The 17281-nt window shown below is 46.1% G+C and overlaps 1 protein-coding gene across 3 annotated transcripts; it reads right to left on the bottom strand.

Annotated features, from left to right (window-relative positions):
* Window positions 1-3120: 3120 nt before the first annotated feature.
* TDRD5 (tudor domain containing 5) lies at window positions 3121-17246 on the bottom strand. Of its 3 annotated transcripts, none has more exons than XM_033516517.1 (10): window positions 17206-17246; window positions 16589-16827; window positions 15004-15663; window positions 14092-14216; window positions 11004-11209; window positions 10134-10340; window positions 9038-9104; window positions 7886-8086; window positions 6878-7037; window positions 3121-3890 (listed from the first exon to the last, which is right to left on the bottom strand). In XM_033516517.1, the coding sequence occupies exons 1-9, from the start codon at window positions 17211-17213 to the stop codon at window positions 6882-6884; spliced, it is 1869 nt and encodes a 622-aa protein (XP_033372408.1). In that variant the 5' UTR covers window positions 17214-17246; the 3' UTR covers window positions 3121-3890; window positions 6878-6881. The 3 variants fall into 3 exon arrangements, with proteins under 3 accessions (XP_033372408.1, XP_015492380.1, XP_033372407.1); XM_015636894.1 differs by having other exon boundaries at window positions 14092-14219; XM_033516516.1 differs by lacking the exon at window positions 3121-3890 and having other exon boundaries at window positions 6874-7037; window positions 14092-14219.
* Window positions 17247-17281: the final 35 nt, after the last annotated feature.

Raw genomic sequence — 17281 nt, forward strand, 5'->3', positions numbered from 1 at the left:
ACCGGCGGGAAGAGCTGATGGGTCTTGGCGCAGCGCTCAGGCTGAAAAGCTCCAGCTCCAGACCTTATTTTGCAGTGACCTGTACCAAGATTTGGCTTTTCCCTTTTTCTTGCCAAATGGAAAGAAAAAGAAAGCCTTCCAGGTCAGAGGAAAGAAAAGCATTTACTCGTGGGTCAAGTGAAACAATCTGATGCAGGGTTGAATGCACTTTTATCCTCCTCAAACAAGGAAAAGATTCAATTTCCATCTCAAAAAAAAATAAAAAAATCTAAAAATAAAAACAGAAATGTTTTTAGGGTCAGAAGCAGTCAATTTTGGTTTTCAAGCCGAAATTATTTTATCAGCTGAACCCCATGTTGCAAAGCATGGCTTGACTCGAAAGTGCAGAGGGGTTGGGAGGGATGGGCTGAGGATTCTGTCTGGAAAATGCCTCCCTCGCTGAGATGGCACAGGCACAGTGACCACCGAGGGGCCAGCCCAGGAGCGCCCGTGTCCCGGGAAGGAAGGAGGGAGGGAGGGAGGGAGGGAGGGAGTTCGGGAGTTCGGCCACCTCTGCAGCACTTTGCTCATCTAAAGCGAGCTGTCACTTCCCATCCTCCTCGCCAGCCAAATCCTTCCTGTCATCCCGTTTAAAACTCAAAGTACCCGATTACCACTGAGGCCAGGCAGCCAGGAGAAACTCTTTCATAAACACACCCCCCAAAACAAAATCCCTGCCCAGAGCACTGATCTTCACCCTTCCCAAACCCACCCACATGCCAGGGGTACCTGGCTCCTTCTTTAGGTGGTCCAGGTGTGGTTCTGCTCTCACGGGCACAGCCCCAGCCACAGGGACACCACGTTTCCAGCACCTGCTTCCCACCAGCCCAGCAGGGGAAGAGCCACTTGCCCCAGCTCCATCCACCTGCCAGGGCTGACCCCAGACCCCTCCCGTCCCTGAGTCCATTAGCAAATCCCTGGAGCACACACCTTGCTCGTGTTTTGCTTAACCTCAGCTTTTAGGGAGAGCTGCAGAGCTACGTTGCCTTTCAATTTTTAATTTCCTCTAAACATTTTGGTCCTCTCCCCAGGGATGCCGAGTTGATCACCTCTGCCGGCAGCATAGCTGCCCCGCAGCTGTGGGGAAGGGGGAAACCAGGGGCAAAGGAGGGGAAAACAGCTCCACATCAAGCACCTTTGCAGGAGCAGGACCCCTTTACAGGCACACCCTGGCATGAGGGGCATCCACACTGGGATACCCAATGCCCCATGGAGATGCTCCACCAGGAGGAGGAGAGGGATGACTCCATATCCCTCCAGCAGGGACATAACATCTGCAGGGACAGGGTTGTTGCAGAGCAGAGCACCCTCCTCCTTCTGTCAGACACCTCTGTGGGTCTGGGTTCCCCCAAAATCAACAAGAAGGTTTATCCCAGTGCCTGGCACAGCCATCCCTCTTTCCCCATCACCTGGCACCGGCCCAAGAGCAAGGACACGAATACAGCATCACTTTTCAGTCCCTGAGGCATCTTTCATTTTTTCCACTGCCTTAGGCAACAAATGTACAAACAGGAACCTGCTGGGCATGAGGAATGTGAGCTGAACTGCTCTGGGAATGGAGGTGCCATCACAGAGCTGGGAAGAGCAGCTCACATCACCCCGGAGCAGGGGAGCAGCTCCAGGTGGGTTCTCTGTCCCTCAGGTGCCTGGGGGGGTCCAAGCTCAGAGGTAAGGTTCAGTTCTTCACCTTTTATCTTGACTGAAAGTGCATGAAAAACTAACCAAGCACTTGCAGACAACATGTGAGTGGCAAAATCTCAAAGGAAAAGGAAATCCTGATCAGTTCAGCATGAGGAAAGGTACATGGAATAGCAGCAAGGCTGTGTAACCCACCTTCAGCAGGTACCCAGGCTGCAAAAAGTGATGTGCCTGGAATATGCTCCCTCCATACCCAAACTGGAAGGTCTGTGAGTCCCCAAATCACAGGGATACTGTTTAACACTTTCTGGCTCTCTCCCACAAATTTGCTGCTACCTTTCTGCACACATGTAAGCTGCCACTATCCACACAGCACCTTCCAGACCCCATAGCATCTCCCCCCATTTCCAATTTCCTGAAAGAGCAATGGGACCCATCCCCAAAGCTCCCAGTTACATGCCCAGGCAGCCTGGGGGTCTGCTGCACCGCAGGCAGGGAGCAGGGCAGAGGCAGCTCCTGCTGGGCACGGGGACTGCCCACTGAGCAGGATGTTCTTCAGCTCCTCACCTCCCTCGCCGTCCCAGGCCCCCAAAGAAGAGCAGTTTGAGGCTGCAGGGAGCAGAGCTGCTGAGCACTGGCCTCGGCTGCCACCTAGCAGTGATCCAGCAACAGCAGGGACACGCTGACAGCTCCTCCACGTTCAGGCCCCTGCTGCAGCCCAGGGAGCAGTAAAAGAGGATCTGGGGGTCTTCTCAGGACACCCCACCCTGGCCCCAGCTGTCACCTCCCTGAAACCAAAAGGGGGTTATGCAGCAGAGGGTGAGCTCTGAGCAAGCTCAGCTCCTTAACAGCGATGGATGGACAAAAACGTGCAGTGAGTGCCCCAAGCCAAACACCAGAGAAGGCAGGAACCCTCTGAACCTCCCCACAGGGTTGGAAATCCCCCACTCCTCAGCATCCTCCTTCCATCTCCTTCATTAGCTTCCCCAGCAGCTGCTTTCTTAACCAGCCACAGATTTTTAGTTTTTTGCTGTTTCACATCCCAAACCATCCTAAAATACTGAAATAATAATAATAATAATAATAAAGTAAAAGAATAATACAATGGTCTGGGTTGGAAGAGAGCTTTAAAGATCAACTAGTCAAATCCACAAATGTCTTATGCTGGGCTTTTACCCATCCCAGTATTACTGCTAGTATAGTTCAGCTTTTCTAGTGTTTTGCAGAGGAAGAGATCTCTGGCATGGTTGCATGTGGGCACAAAATGGCCCTTGAAGCCCCTGAAGATGTGAGGAACACTCCAGGTACCAGAAAAGCAGCTGTGTGCCAGCATTCCTAACCAGGGCACTTCTGTTTTCACAGCTTTTCTCTGCAGTAACACCCATCAGGATCACCTGCCACAGGCAAGGAGTGACACAAACACGGCCAAGCTTCAGGCTCTCTCACCAGATTCCTTACAAATTTTATTCCATATCTTTAAGATGAGATTCCTGACACTTTGTACACACGACACTGGACAAATCACAGCATCTTCTTCTTGAGGAAGGAGGTTTCTTCGGCTCTCCTCAGAGCAAGGAGTGTGAAGAGCAGCCACTGTGTTGAAAACCCAAACCACATCCCCACAAAATGTCAAAACAGCTCATGCACTGAAGCAGGGAGGGATGGGCAGCCAGTTTCCCCCTCCTAAACTTAAAGGATACGTAACACAATATGACACTTGGATGCTCTCCTGAACCATTATGTTCTCCTGAACCACTATATTAAAGAGCAGTAACTCAGTACACCACTGGTACAACAAAACCAAACTACTTTCCTGAAAGTAAAACTAACATTTATCACACATGCTGGGCACACCTGAGACATCACACTCCAGGTTTTCCCAAGGGATTAAATGTTTCTGAACAAAAAAAAAAACAAAACAAAACATACAGAGAGATCATAAAAAAAGTCAGACAAAGAGCCTGTGCTGCTCCAGAAAACCTTTCCTGGCAGCAGCTCCAGCTTCTCCCCTCTTACCACACCTTCCTTCTCAGGCTGGGCTGCCACTGGAAATAGGCATGAGAAGTGGCCAATCATGCAGCTGCCAACACTGCAGAGAGCAGGGCAGGAGGGACACACAGTTCCTGAGGTGGCCCCTGGTCACAGAGCCCAGAGCACTGCAGAGGCCAACCATGAGACTCCTGGGAAGGTCTTGGTCTTCATGTTTTCTTCATCTGCATAAAGAGGAGCACAGAAAAGACAGATCAAATCTACACAGGCAAATCCAAGAGTTTCAGTTTAGACCAAAATCCCCTTTGCCTGGACCTCACCAGGTCATGGAAAGAAAACTGGCTACTCCACAACTATTTGATGAGTCTGACATGATATAATGCAAGGACCCCTCTCCTCCTGCTGCTGCATCTCCACTTCCCCAGAGCTGGGAAATCAGATGTGAATTCAGTAGTTTTTGTCTAGGGAACTCTAGAGAGAAAGTTCCAAGGCATGAACAGCCATTGACTTTGGCAAGTCACTTCATCCACCTTGTAAATCAAGGAACTCTTGTATGGGTGTTGTAAATTCTTCCATCATTTGGAAGATGGAAGGCAAACACCCACACAGGGAACTCATAGGGTTTACAAAATGCTTTAGTTCCTTATAGTTGAGAGACTGGGAAACTCAGTATGAAATGAACACTGGAATGGAGAAACAAATACTTCTGCAGTCTAGAAAAGAGAACAAAACCCAGCAATGAGAGAACTAACCCTCAATTCATTTGTTCCCATTAAACAATCAGAAATCCATTTTGCTACACAAGGGTCACCATGATACATTGCATCCAGCTCTTTATTACTGTGTCATCTCCAGCCCACAGAAACACCAACACTTCCATCTGTTCCAGCAGCACCAGCCTTAGGATACCCAAGAGGGGCTGCAAAACTCACAGCACAGTGCTTAACTTTCTGTCAGTCAATTTTAACTGATGAATCTGTTCATACTGTCAAGGGGACCCAGCATGAATGGTGCTGCCCTGAGTCCAACAGTGGGATGTACAGCTTCATAAAGTTTGGCCCTGCTGGAATAACTTTCTATCTGATCTGGGTCATCTTGCCTCATTTCTGCTGGTTGCCTGGAGTAAATAAAGAAGGAATCAAGTCAGTGGAAGACCTTTACAAAGACAGCAGGCATTGAGGACTCTCCAAGAGAATGAGGTGCCTACAAATGTATGTAAAAAAATCGAGAGGGTGCAATTAGTGCACACTCAGCTCATTAGCTGCTTAATTATCTCAAAATTTACAAAGAACCGGAAGGTCAGCAAATGGATAATTAAAAACCAGAACAAGACTACACAACAATAATACCCCAGTCCCCTTGTCCAAAGGGCAGCTTTTCCTTCACAGCAAGCTGGAAAGAGCCATAGATTATTACAAGACTCAAGGCATCCTCTTCTCAGCAGAGAATTAACAGCTGTCTCATCTCTCAGCAGCCCCACGCAGAGCCAGTGATGGCAATGACAGAGGGAGTTTCTGCAAGGAGGCAGAAGCTGAGTCAGAGGAAGCCCCTCTGCATTTTTGCTTAAGAATTCAAATTAAATTTATATTTCAGGGATGTTCACTCACGTCTCAGCCACAGACAAGAGCTGGTGTTTGTATTTTTTAACTCAGTATGGAGAAGAAAACTAGTGAAATGACAGACAAGCAGCAATTCAACCACAGCTGTTCAAAAACTGGGTACTTGCTCTCTAGGCTGCTTCTGTTGTCAGGGCATGAGGGGACTGTGAGGCACTCCTGCAGTAGCAAGGATGGCTGGGCAGCAGGAATTCAGAGCTGACAGGATGCCAAGACAGGCATCACTGAAGCCCAATTAGCCAACTACTCAGCTGGATACCAGCAGCCCACTGAAAACTTTTGCTTAACATGCAGGAAAAAATATGAGTGCTAGGACAAGGTTACAAGATGATTTTTGTCTCTTCTTGCCACCCACGCCCTTCTTACTGAGGGACAGGATGCATTTACATTCCTCTAGTCTTCAAATCACCACCTATGTCTGACATTTATGAATCTTGCTTTAGTCAGCTAGGTAAGGAACTCTCCAGATTCCTGCATTTGAAACACAAACTCAGATTTGCAGTCCTCCCCATATTACCTTTTTCCAAATACAATAAGATGATGGTTTGTGTCTTTCAAGTAATTTGATAAATTGATAGAGCAAGGACATTAATATCCAAGACACAGCTTACACAGAGTTTCTCTAGCACAGAAACCTAGGCTGGTTAGAGAAAATTATGGCTTTACAAGTTACTAGCATTTAAACTTGCTTTTGCTCTTCCTTCAGAGCAGTGTCAAGAGCAGCCCCAGAGCAGGGCCACTGCTGAACACTTCAACAGCTGACACTGGCTTGAAAGGTGTTTTGGTCCCTGTAGTAAAAAAATGTCTCATGAAAATACTACAGTTTAAATAACACAGAAAAGGGGAGAGAATCACCTGCAGACAGGTGCTCCTGGTGTTTCTAATGGTACTGCCCTAGACTGCACTCAGCTCCTGGGGTTTACTTTACCTCTCTCTTCAGCAGTTAATCCAACTGCTCAATAGCCAAGGGCTTCTCTTTGAACATGCTCTGAAACCCAAGGTGTACAGCACACATGTATGCCTTACATTCACCCTTAGAGGTATTTTTTTCACAAACCTGTAGTTGTACAGAACCTTATCCCCAGCAACAACCAGCACTGCAAATCACTTCCTTTCAGGTTGGTTTAGGATGAGCAAGACCCTTTACTGCATATATTCACCACTAGTACTTGTGGTCTCTTCCTGCATTTACAGACTACCACCATGAATTATTACACATCCTTTGCCAAACCTCAGAGATCTAAGAGGAAAACACACACTTCCTGGCTCCCAGGGGTGCAAAGCCATGGAAGTGCTAAGTCAAACTGGTCACAAGAACCTGGCACTGCTCTGAGTTCTCAGAGTCCACTCTCAAACAGAAAAAATTATAGTGCACATATGGGAGGTTAGAGAGAGCACACAGACTCCCTCAAGTCTGCAAAGGAATCAGAGGACAGGCAGCTAGAAAGGTATTTATGGTCCACAGAAATAATAGTTTTCATATTCCTGCTTGCTTTTTATGAAAGCAGAAAACCAACTCCACGGGACTAAAACAGGACACATCTGCTGAGCCCTGGAGCTGACTTCATGGAATGGCAGCTGTGCCAAACTCTCACCTGGTCACAGCTCAGCCCCATCCATCTTCGAGGTTGCTGTTTCACTGTCTGCATCTTGAGATTCCTGCTGCAAGTGAAGGTCTGGCTCCACCATTCCAGCATTCTCCTGCTTTCCACTGGGCTGAACATACAAGGCTGAAGGATTCAGTTCCTCAAATTCCTAGAACAAATAAAAACCATGCAAGAACAGGAAAAAACCTCTATGTTGTAATTACCACAAAGAATAAAAAGGATTCAGCAAATCTCTAACAGGTCAGCAAATGGATGAAGGTGCACAACACCCAAGAGTTAGCTCCAAATTCTTGCAAAAATGGCCTTATTAAGAAAACCAACTCCTCTTTTGCCAGCAGCAAAATTTCTCAGCAATGCCTCTCTCCCCCAAAATTTGGCCTACACATGCAAAAAAACCACCACTAATCCAGCCAGAACATTCATGCTACATCTGCTGAATAAAACAACAGATAGGAGCACTCCAGGCTGTAAAACTCAGCTTTCTGCTGGAATATAAAATCATAGCAGTACCTTTCCAAGGGTTTTCATATTCCACACAGCTCTTAATGGAACTGAGCTGAGACATGCAAACAATGCCACAGGTAAGCCTAAAACACAAATGGTGTGGCTTGCAACTGGTGTGAAAATAGGCAATTACCATGGTTATGCCATCCAGCACTGTACATTTCACTGGCAAGGTGTAAGAGTTTTATATTTAAAACCATTTATATATCAACTTTTAATCCATTGCTAGAAGACAGGCTGAAAACAGTTTGTTCTACTAAACAGAACATCTCTGCTGAACCATCAGGTTCCACCTTAACCAAAAAGCAAGCTCTCCCCATAGAGTTAGACACTCTGGGATGCAGTCACAAAATTAAAAGCTACAGGAAAACAGGGAATACCAGTTTTGCTCTTCACAAAACCATTTCAAAGTAAGAATCTTCCCATTACAGACACCCAAGCAGGGATCCTTCCCTTCCCCTTCCTTTCAGAAGCACAAGCTTCTCTCCTGACCTGGGAAGGGATGTTCTCTCCACAGACATCAGCATATCCCATATCCCTCAAGACAGAGTGGAAGTAGACATCCTCCTTGGTGGATGTGTCACACAGGAAGAGGTACAGAACACCATCCACGTATTCATCCACGATGCCCACAAGTTCCTTGAAGCGACAGAGATGCTTGAACAGGAGAATTGCTGCACTGGACCACGTGCCCTGAAGAGGAAACAATGTGAAGTTACCATAAACAGACCAATATCCACCATCTGAGACTTTTCCTTGTGGTGGGCACTTGTCAAAAGCCAACTGAGCTAGGCCAGCCTAGTGACAAATACAGGAAAGTCAGGTAGACAAGCTTCCCAGCATGAAGCTAAACCAAACAACCCCAAAGCCGGCAATTCTCATTACTCTGGGAATGCCCTTTCACCCTAAATACCTATTTCCAAACATAGTTCCATGGCATTCACAAGTAATTTTATCCCAATTGCCTAAAATACAGCTGTTTGTTGGTTTTGTTTGTTGGGTTTTCTTTTTTAATGCCTGAAATCACAAGACTTTACAAACATGAAAAGTATCAAAAGTTATTAAGATGCTGCTAAGCCTCACCACTCTGATCAACCCTCAAAGCCCAGGGGAAATAACTTTTTAAAAGCAACATCTTTAAAAACACACAGGCAGCAACTCTGCTCACATGCTTTCCTTCAGAGATTGTACTTCTCAGGCTTCTTGACCAAGAGGTTTCCTATCACAGAGAAACTTTCTTATGGCCTCTATAACTCTGGCTGTGCTAACTGCACCAAACCACCTCACTTAAAGCTCTGTTACAGAATACATTTTGAAACAGAGGGTTGGAGCTACCAAGGCTTCAGAAGGACATTGGGGAACTACTGGCAGGGAGAGGAACAAGTTTGCTGTGTTGCTCAACAGTAGCCATCTGTTTCTGAAAGAATGTAAGCAAGAATGCTCTGATGGCAAGGAAAGCAGTGAAAGGGTGATTGCTTGTAGAGCAGATACTCACCCAGCACACTGCTGAACAGTAATTATGCTGTAAATATCAACAGGGCCTGACTTCATCCAAATGTCTGCCCTTGGCAGGAAAAAAACACAACCTCTACTTGATAACTCCTCCACATATGTCATTAAACAAAACTGCACGTGGACACGTACCTCCACGGGTTTTACCCATGCCAAGGAACATGGGATGGCCTGAGCAGGGAGCTTCAAGTAGTGCCACCTAAAATACAAAGCAAAACCATTACAGCAAAAACAGGGATAAATCAGCAGAACAGAACTTCTTCCTCTTCTGGGTTTAACTACCTGTTTAGAAATGCAAAAGCATACATTGGATTGTGTACTCATGACTAAAACCCAACAGCAGCTTCAGAAAACACTCCATAGCCAGAGAATGGGCACAGCAAAACAGCAATAACAACTGGTCCCTTATGTATTACCTGGTCCAAGCACTTTCCCATCAAAACCCCTTGTGGAGACAAAGTTACAGACCAAGAACCATGACTTTTGAACCAAAGAACGCCGACAAACAGGCACAAGGAGAGGCAAACAAGGGGGAAGACACAAATATGGAAAATGTGTTGAACTGCAGAGAAAAAGTACCTCTGACATTGCAAACAAGTCCCACTTGGGGAATGTGCCTTCAGGAGAATGTGTATATCCATTCATGCAATCCAGGCAGGAGCATTAGGGATCTTGTCCCAAGGTGACAGCAGCAAGAGGACAGACTGAAGAGTGAAGGCAGACACAGGAAAGGATTTAGCAGTGTACCCCAGGGGCCAGTGCTGGGTCCAGTATTGCTCAATGTCTTCATTCTCCACCTGGGTGATGGGGGAGAGCCTACCCTCAGTCTGCTGATGGCACAAAACTGGCAGGAATGGCTGATGCCCTAGAGGGTCAGGCTACCATCCAGACAGATCTTGACAGGATAAAGAAATGGGCAGACAGGAACCTCACAAAGTTCAGCAAAGTCCCACACTTGGGGAAGAGTAACACCATGCATCAGCACAGTGTGGGCCAGCTGGAAAGTGTGATTTTTACCAGGAGAGTGACCAAGCACAGGAATGGGTTGCCCAAAGAAGTAATGGAATCTTCATCCTTGGAAACATTCAAAAACCATCTCAGCATGGTCCTAGGCAGCCTGTTCTGGACAGCCCTGTTTCAGGAGGGAGCTTGGACAGGATGACCTCCAGAAGCCTAATCCAACCTCAGCTGTTCTGCAATTCTGCCACCCCATGTGTAATTCACTTACTTGAGGAATCTCAGCCAGGACTTCTGGACAATTTGGAGGTGTCCATAGTCTGCATAGAACACCTCTACCTCCTGGTCATTGACCACACGGTGGATGATCACACGGTACCACCACTTGGAGACCATGACACAGCAGAGCTGCCCAGGCCGCACTGCAGACTCAGGCATCATGTATTTATCAGAGGAAACTTTATGTGAGTAAACGTGTCTGTAAAAGATTAAAGTGAGAAACCAGGCTTAAGAGGATTCAGGAGATGAACAAGAAGAAATATATGGGGCATCAAAAGACTTTGCAAAGTCCCCCATGACATGAATTTTCAAGAGTTGTTTTAACAGACCCTATATATCTCTTTCCTGCCACACTTGGGAATCAAATTGCAACCCCAAACTTTTAACATCTGAATGATACTCTTGGGTTCTGACAAAAAGATAATTAATGGGGATTAATCTGAGGCTAAACAGAGTCATCCTGATAATTACTTTTTTACCATTACCTTGACCCATTAGCATTTCTCATGAACCAGGTTCTGGAGTACTGGCCCAGGAGCAGTGTTGGAGGTGGAAGTAAAAGTTTTAACTGAGCACATTAGCAACAGCTGCACAGACAAGACAAAGGAACCCTTCAAGCTCCTTTCCATAACCCTTCCAGGCTTACAAAGTTCAGAACTGCTAGGACACAGACAAACCCCAGGAACTGCTGGTGACCACACTTAACGCTTATTAGTTAAAAGGAATGGATAAACATTTTGAGTAGTGTTTCAGGACAGCACCAGCATCTCTGGTGCTGAAGCCAGCAGTGACCATCACCAAGAGCTGGGTGCCCGGTTCCCTCAGTACAAACACCCACTGTGCTGCCATATCATGCTCCCACCTCATCTCAAACATCAGATCTTGCAGTTTATAGGATGATTCCCTGCTGCAGATGTGGATGTAGAACTGGCTAGGAGAGACGATGAATTCCACAATGACTCCCACCAAGCACTTTCTCTTCAGAGGTGGCAAGCTGCAAAGGCTTCTGTCCTGAACAGCATCTGGAGGGATCTTTGGACTCGGTGGAGACTGCTCAAAACCTTGATGCTACAAGGGGATAAGCAGGAGGTGGCACTCAGATATCTCATCATGTACTGAACACACACAATTGGCCTTTCCATTAATTTAAGAAATAGTTCTGCTTTCCTGGGGACTTGTGAATGACTGAATATCAGAGGATCCCAACAAATTGGACAAACTCAGATGAAAACCTTCCCTGTGATAGAAACAATCATTTTCACACTCTCTTTCTTTCTTCCCTTTAGTGTTAAGAGGGGTGCAACAAAAATACCTCGCTCATATTCCTGCAAGGAATAAAGGAGAGGAATTGAAGTCAGGTGATATATTTAGACAAAAGTAGTGAAGGACTATTGCCAAAAAAGCAAAACAAAATCAAACCCCAAACCCAACCCACCTCTTTGCTGGATTTTACTGAAAATATATTATTTCTAATGACTCATGACCATGAAAAAGTACATGATTGAACTAGCAAAACTATCTGAAAATGATTCCAAAGTGACAGAAGACATGAATGCATCCCACTTTCACACTAGAGCTACTTCCCACAGACAAAACCAGTCAAGATCTACAAATTCTGTTCTTTTCTCACTTTAGACAAATTTGTACAAGTAAGCTGTTCACACAGCTTTCAATTTTTCATTATTCTAATTGCTGAAAACATTCTTTCACTTGAAGTAGTATGGATGGGAGCCTTAATCAAACATCAGCTACTTTCACTGCCTCAAGAGCTTTCTTTTGTGCCAGCAGACAGCACTTCTCCAATGATTAGAAGTCAAAAATACTTCAATTTTACTCATTGTGAACACAGTACAAGTTATCACTGCATCATACATCAGGCAAGGCGTGGGCAATTCACATTCCAGCACAATCCCTGTTGTTTCTATGGCTAAATTCAACTGCAAAACAACGGGTTTTGCAATAGTGGCTCTCTTAAGCACTTTGTAAAGGTGCAGATCACAGAATCATAGAATATTCTGAGTCAGAAGGCACCCACAAGGATCATCAAAGTCCAGCTCCTAGACCCTGCAAATGACCACCCCAGGAATCCCACCACATGCCTGAGAGCAAACGTTTCTTGAATTCTGGCAGGCTTGGGGCTGTGACCACTTCCCTGGTCTCTCCTTCTGAAGACTGAGTAAAGCCTAATGCCCTTCCATTTTTTGGAGCTAGAAATTTTGACTAAAAAATTTGAGTTAAACAGCAAGTTAACATTTTTGAGTCTAAGAGCGACTGAGGGAATTCTGGCCTGAGCAGCAGCTCTAAAAACCCCTTCACAAATTTCCTCTGCGTAATCCTGGTGAATGGTGGCATTTCTAAGGGATAATTTTGCTCTGAGAAAGCTCTTCAGATCAGACTCTTAAGGGCACACATGGGCTTTATATGCTAGCTCACATATTGTTAGTGACAGCAGACATTTCTTTGAAAGACTTATGTGCATTTGAAAAGAAGCTCACAAAATGCAATGAAGTTATAAAAAGATAAAGCAAGAGAAGAGAGTGTAAAACCAGGCTTTATAAGAGGTATGGCTTGCAAGAGTGGCTGACTCCTTGCCCCAAGCTGGACTGGCAGCTGCCAAGAGTGCTGTGGGTGACACTTTTCCTGCTGTCACAGCAGCAAGTAAAAGCTCTTGAGAGCAACAGCTCTGTCTTCTTTATCCTTCTTGGAACTGAGCAGATGGACTCAGCCCTTGTGCCCCATCTGACCCTGGAAAAACTTCAGGATACCTGGCAGCAGGGCAGGGATCAGGTTGCATCTTTCCCCTCTACCTTGCAGCATTCTGATGAACAAATGTCCACTGCACACCCAAACAAACACATTCTAAACTCCTTTCATCCTCTTCAGAGCTTTTTAAAAACAAAACAGCAAACTTAGTGTTTCATGACAAACAGGAGTTGTAACAACATCTTCCAAATCTTGTCTTGCCAGGATCTTTAAATGGGTCCCCTCAGCAATATCTAGGAACAAAAATCTGGGGCTACCTCGACCATATCCCCCCCATTTCACAGCCTTCACACAATCAGACTTGTGGTTTGATCTAGGGAAATTCCCTGTGGATCTCATCACACCAAATTAAATTTCTTCAAAGGATTAGAACAGGCTGCCAAAAATCTCTCAAGGGTATGTTTTATCAAGTGCTTCACAAAGTCCAACTCATAGTTCCGTGCTTCCAAGCTCATTAGTACACAAAACACCAAAGTCAGGAAGAACACTCGGGATTCTTTCCCTGCCTCTAAGCTCCAATTGTACATCTGGGTACAGCCACAAGACAAGCTTGGCAGAGGAAACAACCATAAGCAAGAGGATTTTCCTGAGAAAAAGAAGGCCTAAAGATACTCAAAAAAATAAAGGAGGGACAAACAGATTCTGCCAAAAAGATTTGGCAGCTCAGAGTCTCTGCACTGCTATTCTCCATCCCTTTCTAAAAAACACACTGTGAAACAAAACAAAATAATGATAATTTCCTACAAAATAGCAGACTTGAGACTGCAGGAACCAAGGCCACTGAGGAACATTCCCCAGCTCTGTCCACACTGGTTGACACTGAAGCCCTGTCAACAGCAGCAGGGAAAATTTCACACAACTTGCCTCACAACAAAGTTATTAAAGTCCAGTTACAAGTAACTATAGCAAAAGGTATCACCACTCTTGTAAGCAAGATAACACTACACTGGCCTTGGATGATCTGATAGACCCCGAGACCAGAAAAAGATGGACTTTGGATGCCACATAAAGCTATCCACCATGTGACCATGAACCTGGTTGCCTCCAGAGACATCTACAACAGGCACAAAAATGTTTGGAAGCAGTGCCTCAACAATGCAAACTCAACTGACACAAAGACAGTAAAAAGAGTATCACCCCTTAAAATCAACATGAAAAATGGACAGATCATTTGTCCAGCCACTTACTCTGAGGTGATCATCCAAATCTACTGCTTGTGTTTGCACTGGCTCCGAATCCATTGGAAGTGCTGCCTGGCAGAAACTCTCTGTCTCGTGGATGGGTTCTAAAGGAGGCATCTTAGCTGCAGATGCTGCTGCAAAGACAATAATTTGGCAGTTATTATTGGACTGATACAGTGCTGCATATTAAGCAGAAAGGGAAAACATAAACAAATGGAAGTCTGAAAGTACTGGTGTTGTTTTCCTCAAAACTTGCAGCATTCACCACAATCATGAGGATTCACTGTGTCAGTAAGTTAAAACAAGAATCACTTGCTCTTGTAGCAAGCTAAGGGTTAAATTCCATTGCTAGAATAATGTTAAAATGAATTTTCCTTGGAAAAGCTGTGAATTTAGCAGGAACTCTATGTGATTATCCATCCTCTCCCATAGGTTTTATGGGAATGATGAGAGCATCTACATCCTGTCTCTCTTGTGGAACACTGTAGCCATGCCTGTCAGGCCAGTGTTAAACCTTCAGTCTCAAAAAGTGTATGGCAAAAGCTTTACCAGCCTACAGAGCAGACATTCAGAAGATCCTTCTAGTTCTTTCACCTATTACCTGGAATGACTAGAAATTCCAGTCCTACATAGACATTCAGCAAATCCATACTCTGAATGGGCTAATCAGCCCTTCTTTCACCTCACACCACAAAACAGTGGCAATGTGTTGAAGCCTTCCCGTTAAATTCTCTGCTACCAAGGCAACTGCCTTGTGACAGCTGCTTCTGCAGCACTCAACAGTTCTTCTGTGCTAAACCTCAGGGGAATCAGGACTTCTACAGCAACTGGAAATGCAGCAACAGACACTTGAAAGGCAGTTGCTTGGCCACAGAGCTTCTAAGAACTACGTGCTTTCTGTTAAACACACCACCTCACCTTGCAGCATCTCTTCTTCCTGAGCTTCACTTTGAGGCACCTCTTCCTCCTGAGCTTCACCTTGAGGCACCCCTTCTTCCTCAGCTTCACCTTGAGGCACCCCTTCTTCCTGAGCTTCACCTTGAGGCACCTCTTCCTCCTCAGTCTCACTTTGAGGCACCTCTTCCTCCTCAGCCTCACTTTGAGGCACCTCTTTCTCCTCAGCCTCACCTTGAGGCACCTCTTCCTCCTCAGCCTCACCCTGAGGTACCTCCTCCTGTTCTATCCTTCTTGCCAAGTACTTCCTCAGGACCAGCAAGGAACCTGCTTTTGTCTGCTCAATGACAATGGAATCAGACATACTCCTGAGGACTTCAAACATGGACAAAAATCCATACTGCCTGTACTGGAACGCCCGGCCAAAGCGTCTGAGGAAGGCCTTGTCCAAGTCCGCGAGCAGAAGCGGTGAGGAGCTCAGCAGGTCCTGCAGCTCAGCCTTCACTGCTGCTGGCAGGACAGGAGTCCCAGCACTCAGAGTTTGGAAACTCTGTGGATTCTTAGAGCTCTTGGTGGGAAAAGTAGCATTTGCCTTTGTAGCAGTTTTCCTTGATGCCTTCCGTGTCTTTACTTTCTGGTTGGCAACCAGCTTGGCAATCCCTTTGGTGGAGTCATCAGCAATGGCTGCAACAGAAAGAAATAAACAGACAACCAGAACAATGAACCATTAAAAACTCTACACTGGAAAAGCTCCTCTTCATTCCTTTTTTTCCTCTTCTCCACACCCTTTCCAGAAGCAGCTGTCTCCTTCAAAAGCAATCACACCAAACCATGGCTGATTTCCAGCAATCTCATCCTTTACAAACTGGACTGAACTATTTTTAAAAGTCAGCAACCAGTTTGCACCCTCATCCCTAGAAATTCAGACCAGGCAGGAAGGCAGGTCAAATTCTTGGATGCAGGATCACAAATAAAAACCAAGCTGCTGAGAGTTTTGCTGGGAAAGCAGAATCACAGTAAACTCTCACTACAGAACACATCCTGCCCAAGAAAGGTCTCCATGGAGAACGTCTCTTCAAAGCTTCTAAACAACTTTTTCTTGTGTTACTTGTAGCATTCAAAAAGCCCCCAACCATTTCACCCTTCTCAATCAACTCTTTGCAACTGCCATTTGCTGTCACAACTCTTCCCCAAAGAAAAAGAAAATTAAAAAGGTTCTTTGATATAGGCTAAGCTTCCAATGGGGTCAGGTACAAAAACCTTCACAGCTTCTCTCGAGGCTCCACCCTGGTTTTGGCTCCTGTTGTAGTCTGCATTCATAGACCAGTTCTAGTGTACCCATAAGGAAAAGTTACATCAGTTTCTAAACCAAGTGCAGAGTGAAAAAATAGCTAGAAGCATGGGTGACTTCTGCAGGAGGGAAGAACACAAAAGTGTTAAAAAGCAGATCAAAATACAAGAAGAAATATCAAAGACAAAAAATTAACCAGAGCCATATGAAAAACAGATTAACAGACATGTGACATACAGCTCTGCACATCTGAAAATACCTTCACTCCAGTATGAGGTTGCAAACAACTCCTCCACCCATCTGGAAACAAAGCCTCACCTTTGAGGATTAAACTGCCATTCTTAGAAGAACAGATTCGGACAACTTCAGGCATTTGTGTCACCAGCTCCAAGGTGGACTGGAAGCCCAGGTCACGCAGAGGGAGAGGTTTGCATACCATGGCCATGTACTGCTCCTCCAGCTGCTCTGGTGTCAGGCCTGCTTTGGCAGCTATCAGCATCGCCCTCACCTCCTTCTTCAGCACCTCCATCAGCTGTGCCTGCTTCGACGCCTCTGTGCTAAAGGGGAACACAAGCAAGCAGATGACAACTTGTACCACAACTGCTGATCATCACCCAGAATGTTAACTTTTTCCCACTTAGCAGCTGAAAGCTGGCGGGGGCAGTAGGTTCACCAACAACCCCTGTATTCACTTGCCAGCAGCCCTGGAGTTTAGTGCACCCCATAACCTCAGCCAGTCCAGACACTCTGCGCATCCATACTGCTGCCCGAGGACACCCCACCCACCGCCGGGAGGTGAGTGCTCCTCGCAGGAACCCCTGCGACCCCCTCCAACGCGAGGGCTCGCCCCTCAGCCTGGCAGGTTCCCTGTTCCCCACAGACATCCCAGTTCCCCTCAGCGCCATGCCGGGACACCCCCATGCTCCCACACGCACGGCGCCATAGCTCCAGCCTCCCCGCGCGCCTGCGCGGCGCCTTTCCCGCCTTTTCGGGCGTGAGGGCGGGGCCGCT

The sequence above is a fragment of the Parus major genome, chromosome 8, assembly GCF_001522545.3.
Source record: "Parus major isolate Abel chromosome 8, Parus_major1.1, whole genome shotgun sequence".
Lineage (NCBI taxonomy): Eukaryota > Metazoa > Chordata > Aves > Passeriformes > Paridae > Parus > Parus major.